This window comes from Lissotriton vulgaris, chromosome 9 (assembly GCF_964263255.1).
Source record: "Lissotriton vulgaris chromosome 9, aLisVul1.2, whole genome shotgun sequence".
Lineage (NCBI taxonomy): Eukaryota > Metazoa > Chordata > Amphibia > Caudata > Salamandridae > Lissotriton > Lissotriton vulgaris.
In genome coordinates, this window is record NC_141697.1 from 1,033,253,138 (window position 1) to 1,033,275,658 (window position 22,521).

Sequence of the window (22,521 nt, forward strand, 5' to 3'; positions counted from 1 at the left end):
AGGATGTTTGCCCCAAATTACTCTTAATTATTCAAACTGGAGTAGTAATGTAATGTGGATAATCACATCACAGGAGTAATGCATCAGTGCTGAAATTACTCCAATTACTCCAACGTAATTAAAACTCTCTCAGGCCAAAATCTAATGAGCATGAGGAAAAAAAGAATTTAAAAAGTTGATGTTTGCATCTAAAACACACATGGGCAGGGACTGAGTGAGAGTGGCTTTCTATAATTCAATTTTTTAAGAGGATTATTCGCTATGTCTTTGGCAATTATTTCCCTTTGTAAACTGACCACAGACTACTGAATTAGCGCATGTAGCTAGCAAAAGAAAGCCTACAGTTTCTGACATTATTTTCATCTCTGCAAAACACATATTTCGATGTGAAACAGAATCTGGGTGCTGTCATGCTAATGCAATTAGTCTCTACGTATCTGTCTGCCATGATCAAGAGATCAACCAAAAGAGTGGATAGAGTCTCTTTCAGGTAAAGAGTTGGTTAAGAAAATGGTGCATTGTTTCTGTGACCATCATAGTTTATGCACGTAACCACATTTTGGGCCTAGAATGGAGAACAAGGCATTCATGTTTTCCAAAACAATCAGGTTGTTCTGCATAATGAACAAACCTTTTGTGTCAATGTAATCACAGTGGTAGAAAGAATGTTGCACAGCATAGTCTAGAATTGCCTGTATGCAATTCCAAGATACATATTTCACAAAATACTCAGATGATATCCTGTGCATATATACAGAGGCCTCTATAAATGATTCTGTGCCTCTTGTAGTAGGCCTGCACATATATGTTATTTTTCGTCTTCGTGTGTTAAGTCCTGTTACTAGTCAATTTCCCATTTATTTTAAACCCAGTGCCCTTCATACTGAACTATTGATGAACTTGAAAACAACAGGAAGTGCTTTTTAATATCTCTGTAATGACAGAGCCTACATTAACAATTTTTTAAGAAAGGATAAAAATGTATGAAACTGTAAGAAATTGGGTTACTGGTTGAGGGAAGTGAACCCCCTTCTAAAGCAGCAACCACAATTCTATTCAGGGTAAAGTCACAAACTAACCCTAAAAAAATCTATGCTCAACCCTCTGGTAGCTGGGCATAGAGCAGGCAGGCTTAACTCAGCGGTAATGTGCCAAGAATATGTTTAACACTTCAAACAGTAACACAGTGACAACACACCACAAAAGGAGCCCACAACAGATTTAGAAGAGTAGAATCATTTTTAATAAATGATACAGGGCCAAAAGGACAAAAATACAATTACTAGAACTGGAGATATTCAGTTTTAAAGATTTTAGTGGGAATATAGCCAAAAGGTGGATATCGAGTTGCCCTGGACCAGGACAAAACACAAGTCTAGGACAACCACATTGATGTGCAGGCCGTCTACAAGAACCCAGTTAGGCCAGCTGAATAGAATACCTTAAATCCAGGTTTGCGGAGCATTGCTAGGATCTGCGTCAAAGATGCGTTGTGCAGCCGAAGCAATGCATCAGTTTTGAGATGTGTGAGGCTGTGAGGTGAGATCCTGCTGCATCTTTTCAAAGATCATGTAGATTAGGGCTTGCAATGCAAAGCTTGAAATTAATGATGTGTCTCGCAGTCAGGGTGATGCATCTGTTTCCGAGGTGCTGTGAGGAGGAAATGCAGATTTCAGCATTGTTGCTGAGGCTGCTGTCAACAAGAGATGTGAGTGCCTGCTCTGAGGATGCATTGCACAGTGGCAGATCTGATACGGCCAATGGCTGGGATGCGGCTCTTGGCAGTAGTTATGATCCATGCAGCAGTGGTGATGCGTCGGTTCTGCTCTTGGTTGCGCTGTGCCGCAGAGGAGATACTCTGATTCCTCTGAATCCATAGTGGCTGGCAGAGCACCTTAGGTCAACTTTCAAGGGTCCAGGACTGGGGTGGCACCACTTGGCAGGGTAGACTCACAGACAGCAGAGTGCAGGTGCAAGGTTGTTAGAAGCTTGTTGTATCTGTAAGGCTTCAGATCAGGAGGTCAGCTAACAAAACTTTGGAGTCTCTTAGGGTTGTGGCTTCAAGAGATGCAGATCAGTCTTTCTCACCCAGGCAAGAGGACAAAAGATCAGCATAGTATGTCAGCAGCTCCTCAGAACAGCAGTCCAGCAGAGTGGCAGTCCTGTTAGAGGCAAAGCATTTGTCCTGGCAGAGTATTGGCAGGTCCAGAATATACTGAAAATGTGATGTCTCAGGTTCGGTATTTATACCCAGAGGTGCATTTTAAGTGGGGGAGAAGCTTCTTAAAGCATGCCTTTGAAGTCCTCAGGCATCCTGCCTTCCAGATCATGGCTCCACTCTAACTACAGGGTGTATGCAGCCCTTTTTTCGTGGAGGCAGGACACCGTCTGTGTGGGGCTGTGCTCACTCCTCCCTTCATATCCTGCCAGTGAGGGCTCATCCAGGCACACCTAAGATCTTAGTTGAGTGTGGCTGTGTAGGAGGAATACACAAAGCTGCACCAGTCATGCAACTCAGGTAAAAGCCAGAGACACTAAATGGCTAAGGCAGGAAAACATAAACTTTCTAAAAGTGGCATTTTCAAAATTTTAATTTAAGATGCAACTTCATCATAAGTTAGGATTTTTTATTACAATTCCAAATATACCAGGAAGAATGATCTTCCCTTGATCTTAGGCTTGCAGTGTTCCCTCTCTTTATTTGCACTAGGATGCGTCCAGGTCACCATGCGATCTACAACTACTATAACTATAATAATAATGATAATAATAATAAAGACACCAAACATGGACTGTTTACCTGCCCCCATTTGGAAATGACAGCTTAATAAATGTAATAATGTAGTTCCAATGTTAGTCTATGGAAGGAAGAGGTAGGCCTTGTAGTAGTGAAAGACAAATGTGAGAGTTTGTCAGTACAAAGACATGGAAAACGTAAAATGACATGTCTAACTTTTTAAATACACTGTGCCCTGCCATCTGCGCTGCCCAGGGCCTACCATAGCAATGACAAATATACATTAATAAGATTTGGTCCTGGCAAAAGGTTAATATCGTTAGGTTTAAAACTGGCACACTGGTTGCAATGGCAAACCTGAGACATATATAAAAGACTACTTAAGTGGGTGGCTCACCAGCAGCATTTAATTTGCAGACCGTGGGCACATGTAGTGCTACTTTACAAGGACGTTGCAAGTAAATTAAATGTGGCAATTAGGGATAAACCAATATAACCATGTTTTAAGGAGTGAGCAGATGGAGCCACCTTTAATTCTCTGTGTATAGATTCTTCCATGTACATGTGGTAAATTCAAGCACAAAAATATAAAAGTACTTGCATTGGTGCAATTAACTTATCTCTCCTTGGTTGTGTTTTCTTTCCTCCTTGTTGTTGATTTACTCCTTCCTTGACCTTGATTTCTTCTTGGTTATTGATTACTGACAGGAGTATTATTGAGGGAAAGCCCAACACCAGCAAACAGTGAAAAGTATAAATTCCCTGCAGAATGGCAGAAAAAACACTCCCAGCCACCTCTAGAAGTAGCATCAAAAGTAGCATCAGAGGAAGATACTGCACAATTAACCTATGCATTATGGGCACATTGTGACATTAGAATGCTGTACTATTCATCCATTAATTTCATTATAACTAAGTGCCTTTTATACAGGATGAAGGGGACTGAACATCCTCCAGTTTACGGAGGAAACTCTTAAATCCACCAGCTAAATTTCCTTCACAACACACTGATGTGTGAAGGCAATTTGGCCTGTAGATTCTACTCATATTTAGACTTTCCTCTAGAAATTGGACGATTTTGAGTATTCTACAACCTCTAAATGAGGCACTAAGAGACATCAGCCATGATAACATGCAGACTCAATAACTTGTATTTAGACCTACCAAACCAAATATGTGAACTCCAAAGAAAGGAAAGAAAGAAGTGGAAAGTCAGTGAGCTGGAGTACATTTTTACATTGCTGAATAAATAGATCTCTGCCTCTTTTTCACAGATAGTAACATTTAAGACCCTGTGTATAGTCAATGGATAGGTCACCCAAAAAAAAGTCAACACTCCTCTTAGAAGAAATTAGGCCATACAAGCCAGTCAGAAAACTGCAATGTTTAAAAGAAATCCTTCTCTAATCTGAAAATCCTAACAGTAGTTGCACGTGAGTAAACGTTCACGTTCCATTTGGAAAATTTCTCTAAAAAACTGGATCTGGAGACTCGTTGGATTTAAAAAGTAACTCAAGAGGTATGTGTTTGACCTCATGGTCCACTAGTTCAAATCCCGGTGGGCCCATCTAGCTTTTTATCGTTTGTAGCTCAATAATGAGAGTACCATTCAACTGAGTAACAATACACATCTGTTATTCAGCTCATAGATGCTTTACAATGGCACATTAAATTGTGTTATGCGTATAGGATATCTCTGGTGATTGTGAGACTGTTGACCAGCGGCACCTACTATATTACACCTGATTCCAGTGACATTTGGAGCAAAGAACAAATTATCTGAAGAGATGCATTCTATAGAGAAGCAAGTCCAAAATGATCAAGTTGAAATGTTATAAGGGTGTAACTAAATAGGAAAATGAGGATAGCTGTCAACAGTAAGCTGGAATGCTAGGGAGCAGAACTTTGTTATTTCTTTCTTTTTTAAATGGAATCTATCCAAGAGCTAGGAGAATTTCAACATCACTAACCAGAAAAACATACAAATAATGTGTTTGTTATTCCTTTTGCAACAACAAATGTTAATGATGAAAGTCAGCTGAGCAGTTGGACAAAGTATTGGACATAGATAAAAAACACAGTTTCAACATAACGTACTCCAACTTTCCTATGCATATAACCTTCAGGTTAGAGGTTTGAGTCCATTACAAAAAAGGGATGCTTGATAACTTAGTATTTGTTCAGTACCAAAACAGTGATTAAGTCAAAACACCAAGCAATACAAATCCAAAACCGACTTAGGATAATAGAGTAAAATTTACCAAACAAAATGACAAAAAACCTAGTAAGGGGAACTAGAGGTATGAATATTTAAAATTTTAAGTAGAAATTGTTCAAAAATGCACAAAGCAACAATGATAGCTGGTGGTAGCCATGGACCTAGACATAGGTGCAACTTGAGACCTATCCACAATGGATCCCTTGTTGGATACAACAATTGGATTGGTCCCTCTAATAAGTATTGAAGTCTCAGTTTGAAAATATTTCTACAGTCCACTTCAAAAAGGGACTATGTTACTGTGTTGAAAATCCTCTCCGCTTGAGTTGAAGTTGAAACTGCAGCGATGGAACTGCAAGTAGGATACTTGAAGGAGGCTTGTCCTTCTGGAGCATTTTAATTTGTGGTAAAAAACATATAAGTTCCAGTGCCGAAACTGCCTTTGTTGTTTTTTCTCCACACAGGACAAAACTGATGTTTAATCCGACACTGTGGAACTGCTAGTCAGGAACTTTTCGTGACAGGTACCGCTGAGGCTCTAGAGCAAACTTTTGTGAAGTTTTTAATATTTGTTCTGGTGTCCATATCACCACATGAGTACACTTATAAAGCACTTACAGACTCTCAGGGTTTCCAGCAGTGGCCAAAAGCAAAGTCTAGTCCAAGTATAGTTGCCACTGGTCAGCTGGACATTTTAGGAAAAAGGCCTCTTCAAGCTTGTTGTGCTGGAGTCACTTAGGAGGACAGCTAACATACCCTTTGAGACCACTTCTTCGTCCTGGGCACATGAGGGTCAATTCTTCAGGTCTTCTCTTAGGTCACGGACAGCAGGTCCAGTCCTCTTCTATTCTTTCGCAGGTCCATTAAGAGATTTAAGGAGGGTCCCAGGATGTGCTACATTTATGCCTGGCACCAGCTTGTTAGTGGAGGTGACTCCCGGCCATCCCCTAACTAATGTGGTAAAAGTTCAGAGGACCAACCCCCCACAGTAGTTCCGGCTTGCTTTACTGCAATAAAGCCCAAAATGCCATTTGCCAGTGCATTTGCAAGCTGACGAAAGGCTTCAGCCACACTAAAATTGGGCTCTGAGCTATGAGTGCTATGAGTGGTGGGAGTGTGTGTGGGAATACTATAGGAAAATAACTAATGTCCACAAACACCTAACAATAAAACCCAGTTTGAAGCACGCTCCGTACAGACAACAAATCAGGAGACAGTGATCTGGGAGGACAAAGGCAGGGTCCGGAGGCACCCAGTCAAGGGATACACAAGAATTGTGTTGTCACCCTGTTTGCACCCTTTCAATTGCAACAATGTTTCACATGTGCTGCATACAGATTTGTCAGGCAGGATTTCACGTTGTTGTGCCAACAGTATGAATTCAGCCCCCACTCTAAATATTCTGATAATCTCAAAGGAGTCAGCACTGCCATTCAGCCCAAACTGCCACCACCTCCCATATTTCTATGGGAGGTATTTACCTGTCAAAAAAGGTTAATTTTACTGGTCACCTTGCATTTTTTAAACTTCAGCAGTCAGGCTACACAGTGTAGGCCTGAAGCCATGTCTGCACTGCCACTATAGTGGATGCACAATATGTGCTGCAGTGCATTGGTGACATTTAACTTTCAGACTTTGGGTGCATTTTGTGCACCATATATTTTGGACGTGCAGGCAAGTTAAATGTATCATTGAGGAAAAAAAGCAATTTAATCATGTTGAAAGGGTAACAGAAGCACTTTGCTGCAGGCTAGCAGGGTTAAAGTGCTCCGAGCTCTAAAAATGAGGTCCAGAAAAAGACGAACATTTCAGGGTCACCATGAAGAAAAAGTGTCCATTACCTAGGTATAAATGTGATGCTAAAGGGTATTTGTCTATCCTCTGAGAATATCGGGTTTTCAGTGATGAAACCCCTTCTTCTATTCTTCTACCAGATTTACGAGGATTTCTTTCCTTTTCATAACTTGAAAACAGATTTACCCTTGCCATTAACTAAGAATAAAGTCTTTATTTCGATTATTCTTCATAAAAGACAGGATCGTCCACATTTAAAACAAAAACTCCCACACTTAAAAGAAATCATATAAGCAGAAAAGCTAATAATCAAAATGACTGCTCCTGATCATCATGAATAAATAAATAAATATATATACATATTAAAAACAGGATCTGAAAAGGTAAATTTGATATATAGAAAACAACTCCCAAAAGGTTTTTGAATACCTACAAACTTGTGAGCTTGTGAGTGTATGCACACTGCTTGTGCAAGCAGATTTACTCATATTTAAAATTCCAATATTGCGGCAAAATGTTCGAAATTAGTAAAATAGTTCATGATAAGCATATCCCACCATTCCAGGATTTTGCACTTGTAAATGCTGCTAATTGCTTAACTAAATTACACTTGTCTATGTAAATAACTGTGATTTGGGCCATTATTTTCAAATTCACAGTCTTACATTTATTGGGTGCCAAGCAGTTGTATATGGCATACAAATGTTATAACAATGGGTGGCCTAATATACAATTACGTTAATGGGTCTACACACTAAGTTTCAGAGCCTTTCTATGAGTCTGTGTCAAGAAATGACACAAGTAAATAGAATGAGATCACCTAGGACTGTGGAGCCTTCTACCCACTATATGAATCTGATAAAACAAATATTTTACACATTTCTACAATCATAGTCTTTCGGAAAACTTTACATTTTCATGGAAGCAGGCTTGTCCTAACTATTGATACTGACTTACTGTTTATGTTTAGTCATTTTTGTCTACATATGATATTTCAGGTGGCTTTATTGAACACTTTCAGGTGGCAAGCTCCTACAATTGTTTAATGCAGTAGGCATACTTACAATTCGTAAATGTTGGCATTTCAAATTGTATGTCATTGTGTATCCATTCATTTATTAACATTCTCACAAAATCATCATACAGGTGAGAAAAAGGAGACAGGACCACAAATTCCAGGTAGAGTAAAATACTAATAAAAAGTTAAGAGGATGATGTTTTAGCAATGTTAACTAAATACTTCCTTTAAATACAATAAGACACATTATCACTATTTTACAAAGGTACTTATAGAGATATATGGGCTTTAGATCTAGTGAGAACCTCAGAACCTAATAATGTTATTTTAGAATGATCTATCAACCAATCAGATACCAATGGAGCTGAAGAAATGCAGTAAAAAATGATTGCTTTTGAACAGATTAATTTAATGTATTACCCTCAGCAAAAACAATTGCATTGTCATTTAGCATGCACTGAAGAAAGTGTAAGATTCCTGGGCTATTCAAGTGACAAGCATATATATTCATGCATGGAGAACTCAGAGTCCCATTTTGAGTGTCCTGTTATTTGGGGAGGGAACCCTGGCACCGATTAGACATTGGCAGTGTAGGGTGCAGTATTTACTGGGTGTGGTATTACCTTACTGTGCCAAGTTTTGCATCACATATTGAGGTATAAAGTAGTAATACTTACTACATAGTTTCCTATTTCGCATCCTATGAGCTGGGCAAATATTAAATTGTTTCCTGCACAAATTCTGGCAAAGGTATTCCCTAAAAACCATTTTTGTATTGACAAAATTCCGCTTTGCTTTTAATCCGCCTTCAGGTGCTAACACCAGTTAGGGCACAAACTGAGATTACTGATTTTATTGCAAAGTGGAAAGCAATTTAAAAATGCTGGCATATCCACCTAGAAATCCTTCTGTTATATTAACCTCTATCGACTGGTCACTTTGAAAGATTAACACTTGTGATAAACTAACAGAAGAATTCTTATCAAGTCCGAAAGCAAACCCAAAGATTTAAACGAATCAGAATTTTGCTCCAAATAATCCACCACTATGCCAGCATGAAATACAGCTGGAACAAAATGTTATAGATTTTCAGTGCTTTTCAGAAAGCTGAATTTCTCTCACTCTTGGTTTGCTCTTGTCTTTCCCCACCTGTCATAATCTTCTTACAGATATCACGTGTTTCACACATTTTTATAAATGGAGTTATCTGCATTCATGTACAACCCTATTTTATGAATAGTGAAATTAGATGAAGACACAATAAAAGCAAGTCATTGTTTCCCCATGTTTTAAGTATATATAACCCTTTTTGACTGTGGAGTTGGCCTTGATCCAGAATTTGAAAGTAATTACATTAGTAAAGGCTTCTGTAGTGTTACAATTTCTGACAGCCATTACTCGTGGCTTCAGATGATACCCATGAAAAATTGAGAAATAAATCTGTATTATTATTATCGTAGATGTTTTCTCTAGACAGAAGTAGATATTAGTTTGAGAAACATAATGCTGGTGGCTGCTATTGCTAAAATATCATCCCAGCAGTTGAGTTATGCCATTATGTTGGTAAGGTGCATTGAATTCCTGCACTCCAGGTGGAAGCTGGAATATGGGGCCTGAATGAGGGAGCGATTTTCAATTCCTCGGGAACTATTATTGTTGAAAGGATTGTTAACAGAGGTAGAATTTTGGCTATGGGATGGATGATGATGGTGTTTTCTGGGTTTACTGCGAGTTCTTGAGAAGGGATAAGAGTTGGAGGAAATCCAGATTTGCAGCGCAAATTGTTCTCTGGAAAATGTAGATTTTGAAATAGGCACAGATATTGCAAATTCCCTGCAGATTATGGAAACTGTGTTTCATTTTATGTCAGAGCATGCAGGAAGAACACAGCGGAAGAGAGTGGGCAGGATAGAGCATGCCAAATCATCCTAACAAAAGCTGAATGCCTTGGGCAAATGTCAGGGGTGTCTATCGCAAACTTCAGTACACAATTTCAGCAAGGTGGCAATGATTGACTTATGTATCCATTTTAGCTGCTGCTCGCTGGACTTTCTAGGTAGACCTAGAAGTGGACCTGATTTTGAGGTTGTTGCAGAGGAGCTATATAGTCCGTGTCAGTTTATGACCAAGTGAAGATTCTCTGCTACCTGGTATGAAATATTTGCCAAGTACATTTCTGTTCCTAAGCACACTGGGAAACCAATGTGGGTGTGAGTTGAGTGAGCTTTGTCATGCCAGCAGACCATTGAACAATCACACAAGTAGACTCAAGATAGAGGACTGTGAGTAGGGCTACAATTGTGATGTAAGGATGCACACAGTAGATGTAAAACAAATCCACTGGCCGATATGGACTGACAATTTAACCATAGAATGTAAAAATATATTCTGAGGAGAAATGTAAATGTGGAAGAGAGAGACCCAAGTCCATGCATTTAAAATGTGTTCTAAACTTTCCCAAATGTTGACAGCCCATATTGACAGTGAGTGCAGTTTGACAGTTTAAGAAGTTGTTTTTATTTTTAGTGATAATTTTAGAACTAGTAGTGTACTTACTGCCATATCTTCAGATACTTTATGCCTTGCAGATCTGTCCTTATTTTACACTAGAAGTGTGTTGGTTTTCATGAATTGTTTCAAACAATGTGTACTGGTTCAGTTAAACAAAATCACATTGAGGCTTCTGGCATTTGTGATAATTATATGGTTATGATGGTGTAGGTTGATATATAGGAAATGAATATTTAAGACCATTATGTTAGATGGCTGTGTTGGAGTGGTTGAGTTTAGAGTCTTAGTTTATGGTGCAAATCCTTTGTATGTAAGTGATGTCGTCATGACATTTAAACAAAAAATGATTCAATTTACATGCATAATCAGTATTAGCCTCATAGCCTAAAAAGATTATTAGAATGGTTTTAAAGCCAATGATGGTGAGTTCACAGGCAGTTTTGGTTATGCGGTTTGTCTTGGTGTACTTAGGGCCTGATTTAGAGTTGGTGGATGGGTTTCTCTGGTTTGTCTTGGTGTACTTAAGGCCTGATTTAGAGTTGGTGGGCGGGTTTCTCTGTAGCAACTTGAAAGATGTCCCATTAACTTTATTACAAGTCAAATATAGTATCTGTAATGATTGTGGCAGAGTACTTGTACGCCAAATTCTAAATTAAACTCTTAGACATGAGTGTTAGCCTTTGTAACATCATTTGATGGCTCAGTAAGGGATAGTTCTTCATTGGATGTGGGGAATATATGTAGTTAGACAAAGACAATTACTTTATGGTTCAAATGAATTACGTCAGAAAACATGCATGTAACTCTAACTTTTAATATGTAGAGTGCAAGCCGAATGTGTACCTCCCCGAATTTTACCTTTTTCGTATACATTGACAATATCACCCTCCTAATACCCTCCACACTTATTCCAAGACAATGCACATTTCCACCAAGCACTCAAAAGTTATTCAAATAGTCCAAAAGTAAACTTCAGATCCATATATTTCACTCTTTTTCTTTATTACTTCATAATATGTCAGTATATGACAATTGACTTCTTCAGGGCAATAAAATTCCAAGTGGATCAGTAAATTCACTTCTCTCCAAATAACGTATAGCTAAGCTCTGTCAACTTGAGCAAATGCAGCGTATAATTTCGCAGCTTAGAATGCAGTTCATCAGATTTACTGTCCGTTGTTATTCACCAAGTCTGGCAACAAAATATCGACCATATGCGCAGTCCAATCCGCGTATCAGCTAGGACCCGTGCATTGTCCTGTAGCCTGTTGGCTATACATAAGGGTCTTGGTAACGGACTCTTGCCCGCTTTGAGCACCACTTGGACTTTCGTAAAAAAGACTGCTTTTACACGCTGTGCGCTCCTGTATAACCGTTACCATTGTTTTCTTCCTTATTCCAAGACAAGTTTGAAAGTTGAAGCACCACAACACATAGGTATATGCTTGGTAGTAGTTTTCAATGGATCCAAATGCAGGAGAATTGCCTCTCCAAATTTAGAAAAATCAGGAACAAATTCATAATCTTCCTGCACCATGAAGACAATCTGCTCTAATCTTTTGATCACTTGCTTTCTTTTCTTCTATTCTTGTTATCTCTATGTTGTGCAGATGTGCTTGACGACACAACTATAGTGGCATGCCTTGCTTTTAGAGACACTCCATTTCATAACACACACTTGTATGACATAAGATATCCTTGCTTAAAATCATACATTTTTGTTGATGCTGAAATAGCTGTTATTCACTTTGAACACACTTTAAAAACTTTTAGACGGACTACTGTATTTTATTCTAGGCAGGTGAGGCCCTAAGGATATATTTTAAAAGCAGTTTAAATTACTATTAACGTTTTTATATTCTTCATATCTTGTGCAGTTTAAACATATGCCATGCCATTATAAATGTTTTGGCATTTCTGCAATCTGTCTAATGTTATTTTGCATGCAGAAAATATATCCGTAAGAGTTCATACTGCCCAACACAAGATAAGATATAAGTATAAATATACTGTCAGTATTACCATTAAGCTCCCCTAAACATATTTGTAGTTTTTTACCATTTTGCATCCTTAAACTATACAACTTGTTTTGTCTGAGGATTGTATTCAGTGTGCACATTGTAGAATAAGGAGTCAAATCAAATCAAAACGAGCTTTATTCGATTTTGAACATTAAAATCATAAAAGCAAGCATATAAATAAAGAGTACTTCATCATGTTTTACATTTAACATTCATCAGTACACATCTTTCATGAGTAAATTCCTATACATTCGTAATATACATGTAAACGTTCTGTAGTTCTCTTGATAGTCTATCTCATACTAGTTTATTCCAGCCCATTGCATCTCTCGCAGTTCATTTATTGAGACCTTTCCTAGTCCTCAATCCACTCTTTAGGAAACCCACCATAGAACCGATACAATAACAGTTACCCTACATCTGTAAGTACATGAAGGCCGGCCGACATTAGAATAAGGAGTCATTTTTGTCTCAGTATTGTGTCAAGATTATCCTCTGAAAGCATGGATTGAAGCATTGTGTGCCCTACTTTGCAATAATTAATATTTTCAATAATGAACAAACAAACACCAGATGTGCATGTTTAGACTATGTAAACACGTCTGAAAGCTTGAACGTCAATTTGTCCAGGTAGGATAGGAGTAGCAAAAATTTCGTATTACATTAAAAAAATAGTATTGGTCTGCTAGTGTTAGGCAATTGTGCAAGAGTCAATGATCTAGCAGAAGAAATGTATTTATAATTTAAACCTACACAAAAATGTTTTCTTCTCTTGTAATTCTTATGATCCTAAATTATGTAAATGCTTTATATTTTAGACTACCCTTAAACTCAATATTGAAATACTCCTGCAAAATAGAGTGGCAGAGCCTGCATTGAATACATGCAGATGTATTAAAATTAATGTCACAGTCAAATAGGATCTGGCATATGTTCCCTGAAAAAAAAAATATGCCTGAGAAATGTAGATATACATGTATTTAAATCCAAGAATGGTTGCTCAGTTTCAACAACTCTATTATTAACACCCAATTCAAAGACTATTATGTGGGTTCATTGCCTGTCAAAAAATTATTAAATAAGTTACTAATACTGTCTAAGACTTTCATGAAATGAGAAAGGACTTCCTTACTGATTATAAAAACATGTATTTAGAACAGCCTGCAGTGTAGTGACAATAAAATGTTCTGAACATGATCAAACTATTCTGGTAACTGTTTTGGTAGTCAGAAATTACATTTTCGTTTATTAACATTTATATTTTTGAAATATTGACTCCCAAAAGAGATTATAAATGCTTAAGGTCAAAATTATGAGGGATGAAAGATCACCCAGGATTTTTTATTATCTGCCAGCTAATATAATCCACATCAAATAAGGCATAATAAATATGAAGAACTTTACCCAGATTATCAAAGTTGCTTTCCATCCAGATCCTAACATAATAAGCAATATGAATTCATAGCTTCTAACTGAATAGTCAACCAGTTTAAAGCATTAGGAACATGTCTGGTTTCACTTAAACATGTTATGTTATGTTATGTTATGTTAGCCGGATTTATAGAGCGCACAGATGCCCCAGCAAAGGGGCGTCCTGGCGCTTAACAGAACAGAAATATGATTTTTTCCAAGCAGGATTTCACTGATAAGAGTTTTATTTTTCCAGCCCAACTACATCCCTGAAAACAAAATGTGTGGGGCATAGTGGTGCCCAGCATATGATAGGAAACATGTAACAAAAAATAGCGCAAAGACAGCCCAATAATTTAGGTATTAAGTGATGCAGAAAAACACATTGGTAATTCCACACTCAGAATTGCTGATAACATGAGGCACAGAGAGGAATCACTGCAGTATTCAGAATAGAGAATTACTTCAGCAATTAATGTTTGCACTATGATTTTACCAGGGTTTCCCTGCAAAGAAATGGCCTAAGGCATCAATCGGAAGGTGCAATTCTTAGTGGGGTGTAAATAAACAAGAATTGTAGTAGCACTCATCCAAAGAAACATGAAGCATGCAGTATCAAAGTTCATTCCAAAACATTACATACTGAATGTCACAATCACTATACTTACTAAATGAGTATGTCACATTGTTTTCATTTTTAAATATGCCATTTATGGTTCTTTTTGGTTTAACTTCAATATGTTCAATTACATTTCATTTGTGTATACATTATGTTGCCTTCAAATTTATTGTGGGCTGGGGAAGTGTGGAGGAGGGACCATGTTCGTTCTCAAGTGTCCTTTTACTCAGTCATGTGAATTTGCTCATGCTATTGTTTTATTCTTCTTTTACCCATTGTTACTTGGTAGATTCTTCCCATCCCACACCCCCACCTCCTTCTACTACAGATGGTGCAGCAGGCGCAAATATCACTGATAATGCAAATTCCAGCTTGGTCAATGGTACGTCAAAGACATAGAGATTTTTTTAAATGTGATAGATTATAGATTTCTCTCTTGAAAACTAAAATCTCATACTTTTCTTAACTTAAACAGAGATGTACTTGCACGTGACAACCTGTGAGTGCTCTTATCCCACCTACCCTCTTGTAGTTTTTAGGGCAAGCTGCCAGATTTTATACTCTTTCCTGTTGCACTTGCAATGTTTTGTATATGTTAATTGTAAGTTCTTAATGTCATTCCATTATAACAGTTAATATTTGAGATGATATATATATGTATATATAAAACAATCTCAACATACAATGTTGATGAATGCTATAGTTCTTTAAGTTTGTTGTCTAGTTTAAAAACCTAAAAAGATTCACAGTCTACCACAAGCTGAAATCTTTGACTGGTTTGCATTAGGCAGCTAATAGAAAATGATTTTGAATTTGGCACAAATTACAACTAATCTGAAAGTTACTACTCACTGAAATATGCCTACTGATAGTAGTGGAGTGTAATTATGCAATTTCAGCTTTAATTAGCTTTTCTAATATTTAAAAGTATATTTTCCTGAAACAGCTAGCTGAGGATGTCAATAGTGTGGCTAGAGAATTCTGAGTATTCAGATTTTGTGGCCATTGATATTGAACTCATTTTAGGTATATGGAGCTGTGACATTAGTTACAACGTTTTCGCCCATTCTGACAAAATTGTGCATATTCTGTGGATGAGAAAGGACTTTAACTCACAAAATTCAATAACGCAGTCACCAAATTCATCAAAACACTGCAGGCAAAATCACACCCTTTTTTATGAAAAATGTCCCTTGTTATGTTTCCTGTTTGTTGTGCAAAAGGCCATAAATTCAAATCTATTCCCTTTCGGAATTTAAATATTAAAGGTATTGCTCCAGTTCTGCTATGGGCAGGACCAAATTGTATTTATGATAGAGTTGTGTTTATTAATCTCATTACATTTATTTGGAGGTTTTTAATTGCTTGCATCTGTTGAATTTCTTTTTAGACAAAAATAGATCAAAAATTCTACATCTAGAATAAGACATAGATTATGACTTCTGGATTCTATCAGATCTTAAACTAAAGATAAAAAAAAGCTTGTGCTGAGGGGTTTTGCTTGGTGCCATACTAATAGGGGTAAGGATTGTGGTCTTATTTTGCTAATTCTGTTTATTTTTAGCCACTTAGTCAACATATTTATTGAAGTTTTTTCATAAACTCTAAAAGTTTATGTATTGTTAACTTGTTTTTTCATTATCAAACCTACTATGTTTTGGTATATTTTATATTACAATGTATATGGCATGTATCAACAACTTATCTTTCTCTCTTAGTTATTTTAACTACAACCATCTTGCCTAAAATATTGTTTTCCTTTTTGTGAGGGCTAACCTTGTCTAAGGCATTACATACAACAGAGAAAGAGAAAAACACACAACTACACAAAAACGTACAGAAATGAACAGAAGAAAATGTCTTAGATGACTGGATATACATGTCCAAAAGTGCTTGCACTATTTTCTCATCTGTAATTTCATGAGGTAATGACATTTTCTGATCAGTGTAGAAAAAAAATGTTAGGAAGACTACAATACTAGCATAATTCCTGGTCTATTGTATTATAAGAGACAATTTGTTAAATTCAAATGCGGTAATTTAGTCTCATGGCACCACACAAATATAACACACCAATAACTCAAACACATCTTTAACAATTTAGACCACCATATCTCAGAGAAGAGCACACTCACAGTCATACATCTAACAAAGATGTTTAATATTCACAGACTAGCTCCTTTCGAATATGAGCATTGGTCATAGTTAGGCATGGCTCAACTATCTTCATCAGTTACACCGAGAATCTTTCTTTTCCCAAACATTGGAACATATGATAGGCTTGTCTGTGAGGGTGCTGTGGGTATATGGTAGCCACCAATGAGTAATTTAACCCATTAGGAACACCACCTGACTCAAATACTTTTGACTATCTTATTCACCTAAAAGAAATGTCATGTAACTCCATTCAGATTTTGACCTTTAGAAGAGGTGTGAATTCATATTTTGTTTTTCAAAGAAAGTTTCAATGTATAGCTAAAAGGGCAAGCTTATATTTACAAGCCCCACATGAGGGGTTGGAAGTCAGAGGCTCTTAAAGTGACTCACCATTGATAATATATTGCTCATTTTGAATAGCTGTTATGAGCCCACCATTTTTATGACCCGAGGATTATGGTAAAATTGTGGCACTAGATTCTAAAGTGATGGAGAAAGGGCTTACACACTTTAATAACAACTATTAGGTATCGGCTTTCAAATATTAACTACCAAGGTGGAGGAGGACTATTATCTTTCTCTCTCTGCAGTCTTAATGCCATGATTACCGAATAGGTATAACGGAAGCCTATATGTAAGGATACATTCTTACAGTTGAAGAATACTGTTCCTTTTTCTAAATCTGTCTCATAGGAGCAATGGCATTTGAGAGTATGTGAAAGACTATGCATGTATTACTATTTCTGGGCTATTACTTGCCTTAATGAATGTGCCCCAGGACATCTAAAATTGGAATGCACTGAGAATGTGCATATACAGTTAGCACAAATAGAAAGGACTCTTCCCTCTTACACTTTGACTAATAGAGAGTTGGACATTACACAAAGACACCCGCGAGTAAATAAAATATCTCTCGTTTAGTGCTAGTTTCTGAACTCTAAAATGCTTTTGGGAATGGCCCTACAGTGTTTTTCAATAATCAACCCATTTAATGAGTGAAACAATTAAAATCTCTTAAGCAATGTCAAAACACAATTGTCCTGCTTCCTTCCACCATATGAGGTGCTGGCTGCCCTGTAGTCCCAGAGCTAATTTCAAGAAATCCCTTCACTGCTGAGGGGAATAATGTGATCCTTGAACTCTAGGAAACCCGTTATTTTAGCTCAGTTTCCTCCCTGGAATCACCTGTCCATAATCATTTCCAAAGTTAGCTGTGACTGACTGGAAATACGTTTCACGTCTAACATTAAGAAAACCTTGCCTCTGGCGTTTCGAGCCGAGTTGGATACCTGTAGGGCATACTAAATCAGAGTTACTGACAACCCTTATGAAATACCTTGACATTTAGCAAATCAATGCTGTGTTCAGGTATAGGAAAGTCTGATATATTTATATGAATGCACACTGAGAACACTTGGAAGGGGGAATACTGCCCAAGCAATACATTTTAATTAGTTTAGATTGAAGGTACCAGGACCACAGGTCTTCATGAATGGGCGGTTTTATTTCCTTCCCGCGCAATGGCTCTGGTCCTCTGGGAGGCATCACTGTGCTCTGTATCAGCAGCTGCAGCAGAAAGTGCAGTCTCTTCCATGATTACAGATTACTCGCCCAGCAACAGCAATTTGTTGAGGCCACCGCCATCCCTCTCTGCTGTTGGAGTTTGATCTCAGTGGTCTCCGCAGCTGATGGGCAGTTCCAGGCGAAACTTAACTCCTCGATTGAGTTTATTTCAAATGGAAATATATAATTCGCTCGAGCAACGTTGGTAACGGCATCTACAAGGCATGGGCATCTACGTGGCATAAGGCTTGAACACTAATGAAAAATATGCTAAATGAATATGGTGCACCTGTTAGTGCAATGTAGTGGACGTGATAGGAGTTAACATTAATATCATACAGAAACTCCAAACCACGCCTCCTTGATGAGATGCAGTTCTCATGTTAAAAGGAGTAAAACAAAAGGTCGTACTTGCATACCTCCAAATGAAACCTGAAACTGTTGTCATAGGCCTGCTCTGGAATCCTGCTAAAAAAAACTGCTCGTTATTTGTCAGTACAGTGCAAAGAGGAGGGTGAGCTCTATTTAGGAGGAGTGTCTCTCTTAGATCCCGGTGGGTCACATCCATTTCATATGTTCAGATTAACACAGACGATGAGGATAAGCTCCCTTTAGAGTAATTTAAAGGGAAAAGCATTTTTTTGGGATATCCTGAAAATCTGTGTTTTATCTTTCTTTCTTGGAACCATGTGGAACACTCCGTGGTAGAGGAAGCGAGAATGAAAGGAAATTGGTTGGAGTGACAACTCTAGCATTGTTATATAAAAGCAATATTAGAGGGTTAAATATTACAATGATTTACACGTTACTACGAATAACATTTGAGAGTGTACAAATTACTATTGAAAACAATCGTAATAAATAGCATTTCAAAGAGGAATTTTGTAATAGAGCAACATGTCAATGTTATCTCAATTTTAGAATGATGACTTTTATATATGAAAGTAGAGGAGGGGAGGGGAAAATAAAACTATTTGAACTAGATATACATAAAATATTTATTGTAGAATATTACGAATGACAACAATTACTCTGTAAATAGTGGACAACATTATTAGTAATTCTATTCTAAGGGTCTGAAAGAGAAAATGGAGTCTGCTGACATGGCAGTTTGAAAAGGTGGGTTTAGAGGGCACTGCCAGCAGCATTATTGTTGGAAAAGCACTGCAGAATAAGACAGATAGTTACTTGTTTAAAAGTTGTAAATGCAATGGGTAGCAAAATATTCCTTTATTCTCATTGGCTCGTTTTTGGTCACTTTAATGGTGGCAGAACAGGTGCTGGAGTCCTCTAGCGACATTTATCTTACAGGTCCTGGGTACACTGAGTACCATATGGTAGGGACTTACAGGTACATTAAATATGCCAATTTTGAATTAGCCAACTTTGCATGTGTTTTAGGTGAGCATATAAACTTTGTGCTTGGAGACAGTGCTGCAATGTTCAGAGTCCATACACCAGCAATGAGATCAAGCAAAACGTGTGTGGGGGTGACCAAGCAAATAGGGCATTTTTATATCCAGTAATGCTGCAAAGCAGGATCACAGATACAGATAGAGAGGTAGATAACAATGCAAATGGTTCCATACTTAGCTTTTTTAACCCCAAAACACATACAATTCAATGTGAAATGAATCCCTACAAACAATCATTACCTCGTGATAATCTCAGAATTGAGGCCCTTGGAACTGCTATTGTAAAGAAGGAATCAGTGTGACATCAAGACGGTTGTTATTCTATCCGTCTGTCACTATTTGATCTCACTTTACGTTTCTGAGAAAACAAATTCTACAATGCTGAAACATACATGCACCTTTTAGTGCCAGCAAAACCCTGCACATATGTCCCCACTCTTGACCAGTGGAGCTGAATCAGCAGAAAGTAATGTCAGCGGCCAGAGATCAGACAGTCAATGAGTGATTGCTGGGTTTCCCGTTATGTGAACATTATCTTTGATATACAATTTTGGATCATTGCCTAGAATGTTATTAAGTTTTTTACATAGCCGATTGGAATGTGCTGACTGAGCAGAAAAAAAACATCTTCCGTCCATTACTCATTAACGTGGTGATAGCAGACCATGGTCTCATGGGCCGTGCAGCCATGCAGGATACAGTTCAGTGATCACTCTTTCCTGTAAATTCCTCTACTGCATACTGCAGCAAGTGAAGGATGCACATAATGTATTCAGAGGTGTTGAAAATACTGCACAGAAAAACCTTTTCATTTCCGAATTTATAAATTGTGTCCATTGAATACAACTCCTTGAACATGGGGTTTTGGAAATGAACTGAACTGCTAATGAGTAAACTTCAGGGGGCTCTAATTGCACCTTGGAACCAATAAGTGGTATCAAGTCATATTTTACTCTAAACATAGTCTTCTTCCTTCTCTTTTCTGCGAGTTATGCATAAGACGATTTCCAACACTGCCTATGCATTATTTTGGATCCCCTGGAGTCAATTTTAAGGGGTTGAAGCTGAATATTCACTCGTAAAGACAAACCAATATACAGCTGTGTAATTCAATATGGTTCTTGTTAGAAGCAGGAAATCTGGGATGCTGACAGGCAGATGAAGAGCCCTGCTAAAGAATGCCACTATTCCACAAATGAGTCTGAAAGTCATTGTCTTGGGACATCAATTGCCCTCACAGTTTGTTAACTAAAACTAGACATTTATGAGGCATCACATTTCAAACAGTAGGACTCAAAACAGTAGATTTATGATGAAGTCCCTGGGGTGCTTGCAAACCTTTAACTGTCATTTATTGATAAATGTTTCCGATAATCTATTCTGAAGCACTTATCTCAGTTGGAAAAATAATGATATAGGGTTCTGAGAAACCCTCATGCTTTAGTTTATGGTACTAAATATTAATTGCCAAAGTCAACTATACTGCTTCACCATGTGTGCTTCTTCACATAACGAATGGGGGAGTATGAGCTACCAGTTTACACCTATCAGAACTTCCTTGTAATAAGAAAACATGTAATTAACTACTAAATGCTATCAAAATGGGCCTGATAAACAAAGGTATGTTGGAAGATCTAAAGACATTTAGATCAACTTCTCAATAGAAAGGTAAATGTCCACTTTTTTGCTATTCATCATTTCAGAGTGGAGATTTACATGTAAATGTAGGCTTAAGAGTCTGTACTTTTAGTTATTTTTCTACTGTTTGCTGAGACCTCCTGCATTTGAGTGGAGATCTCCCTATAGGAAATATAGGACATTTAACAAAGTATACCATGTTATAAAAATAAATGAATGGAATTTGTTTTAAGTAAAATCATGTAAAAATATAATAATAATCTAATATCACTTAAATTGGAAATAAATTAAATATATTGATTAATTTTCTCATCATTTTTATTTTCAGCAGCTCTTTAACATTAAAATCACCTACCATCACTAACATTACTTTATTTAATTTGTAATAAATATATTTAAAAAATATGTTTTCGAATCATTTTAACATATGTTAGACATTTATACTCAGTTAGAAATATAATTTAATATATTTTAAATGCAAGTGTACTGTTAAATTGAAAATTAATAACATTTAGACTTCCTTATACTTGGGTTTTTAATTTTTAATTTAAGCAATTTAAAATATTTTATACTTCATTTTTTTAGGAAATAATATACAATTTAGAGAAATAATTTAATTTTTACCTAATTATTTGATACTAAAATGACAACAATCCCATCAATAGAACTGGATTTATGAGTTTTTAAAGATTTTAGTAAAATCTAGTCCTTAAAAGAGCAAAGCCCCAACTGCGGACATCTAGTTGTGCAAGACCAGGTCAAAGTAGAAAAATATGGCTGAATGTCATGGAGCACAGTTCGGATACCAAGAGTGGATTGGGCCTAGTCAGTACTTTGCTTCAGACTTACAATAAAAAGTTCTGAGAAGGTAAAGTTCAGCGGGGCAAGGCTGCAGGCAGTGTTTGAGAAAGGATCGTTGTGGTTGGGGAGCAGCTGGACGAAAACACTTTCTTGGGAATCAACCGTCTTTAGCCGGCCAAAGCTGGAAGCTTTAGCTGATGAGAGTTCCAGGAAGCCAGATACCCCTTTGGAGAAGGAACACTGAACAACATTTTCTGTGCAGAGAATAACGTAGGGAGAGCTACCATGAAGTCATGCCGACCGGCAATGCACATTGGGGGGATAGATGAGCAGGTTTGTCCTGGTCATCCCTAGGTTTTTAGAGCAGTCCCAAGTTTTGTATTATGGCTATCTGGGCACCCTTAGCACCACCACCATAGGTTTAGGACTGGAGTGTCACCACATGGGGTGTTAAGACTCACTCAGGCTGATTCCGGGTGCTGGTTCAAGATGATGGGTGCCTGTTATATCCTTATTCATCTGAACAGGAGGCCAACAAACTAGCCCTTCTAGTCACTCTAGTAGTCCCTGGTTCAGGTGGAGAAGCAGGGTTCAAGCTGCAGGGCAGGCCTCTGAGGGT

At 37.5% G+C, this 22,521-nt stretch overlaps 1 protein-coding gene across 5 annotated transcripts in view; it reads left to right on the plus strand.

Moving 5' to 3' along the window:
- ATP2B2 (ATPase plasma membrane Ca2+ transporting 2) overlaps positions 1-22,521 on the plus strand; it is a 1,489,679-nt gene that overhangs the window by 1,004,771 nt on the left and 462,387 nt on the right. Inside the window, exons 8-9 of one of the 5 annotated variants that reach the window (XM_086938944.1) lie at positions 7,896-7,928; positions 14,618-14,710. The exons of the other annotated variants lie outside the window; for them this stretch is intronic. Of the exons in view, the coding sequence (XP_086795070.1) occupies positions 7,896-7,928; positions 14,618-14,710 (126 nt within the window). The remainder of the gene's footprint in view (positions 1-7,895; positions 7,929-14,617; positions 14,711-22,521) is intronic. 5 annotated transcript variants of the gene reach the window in all.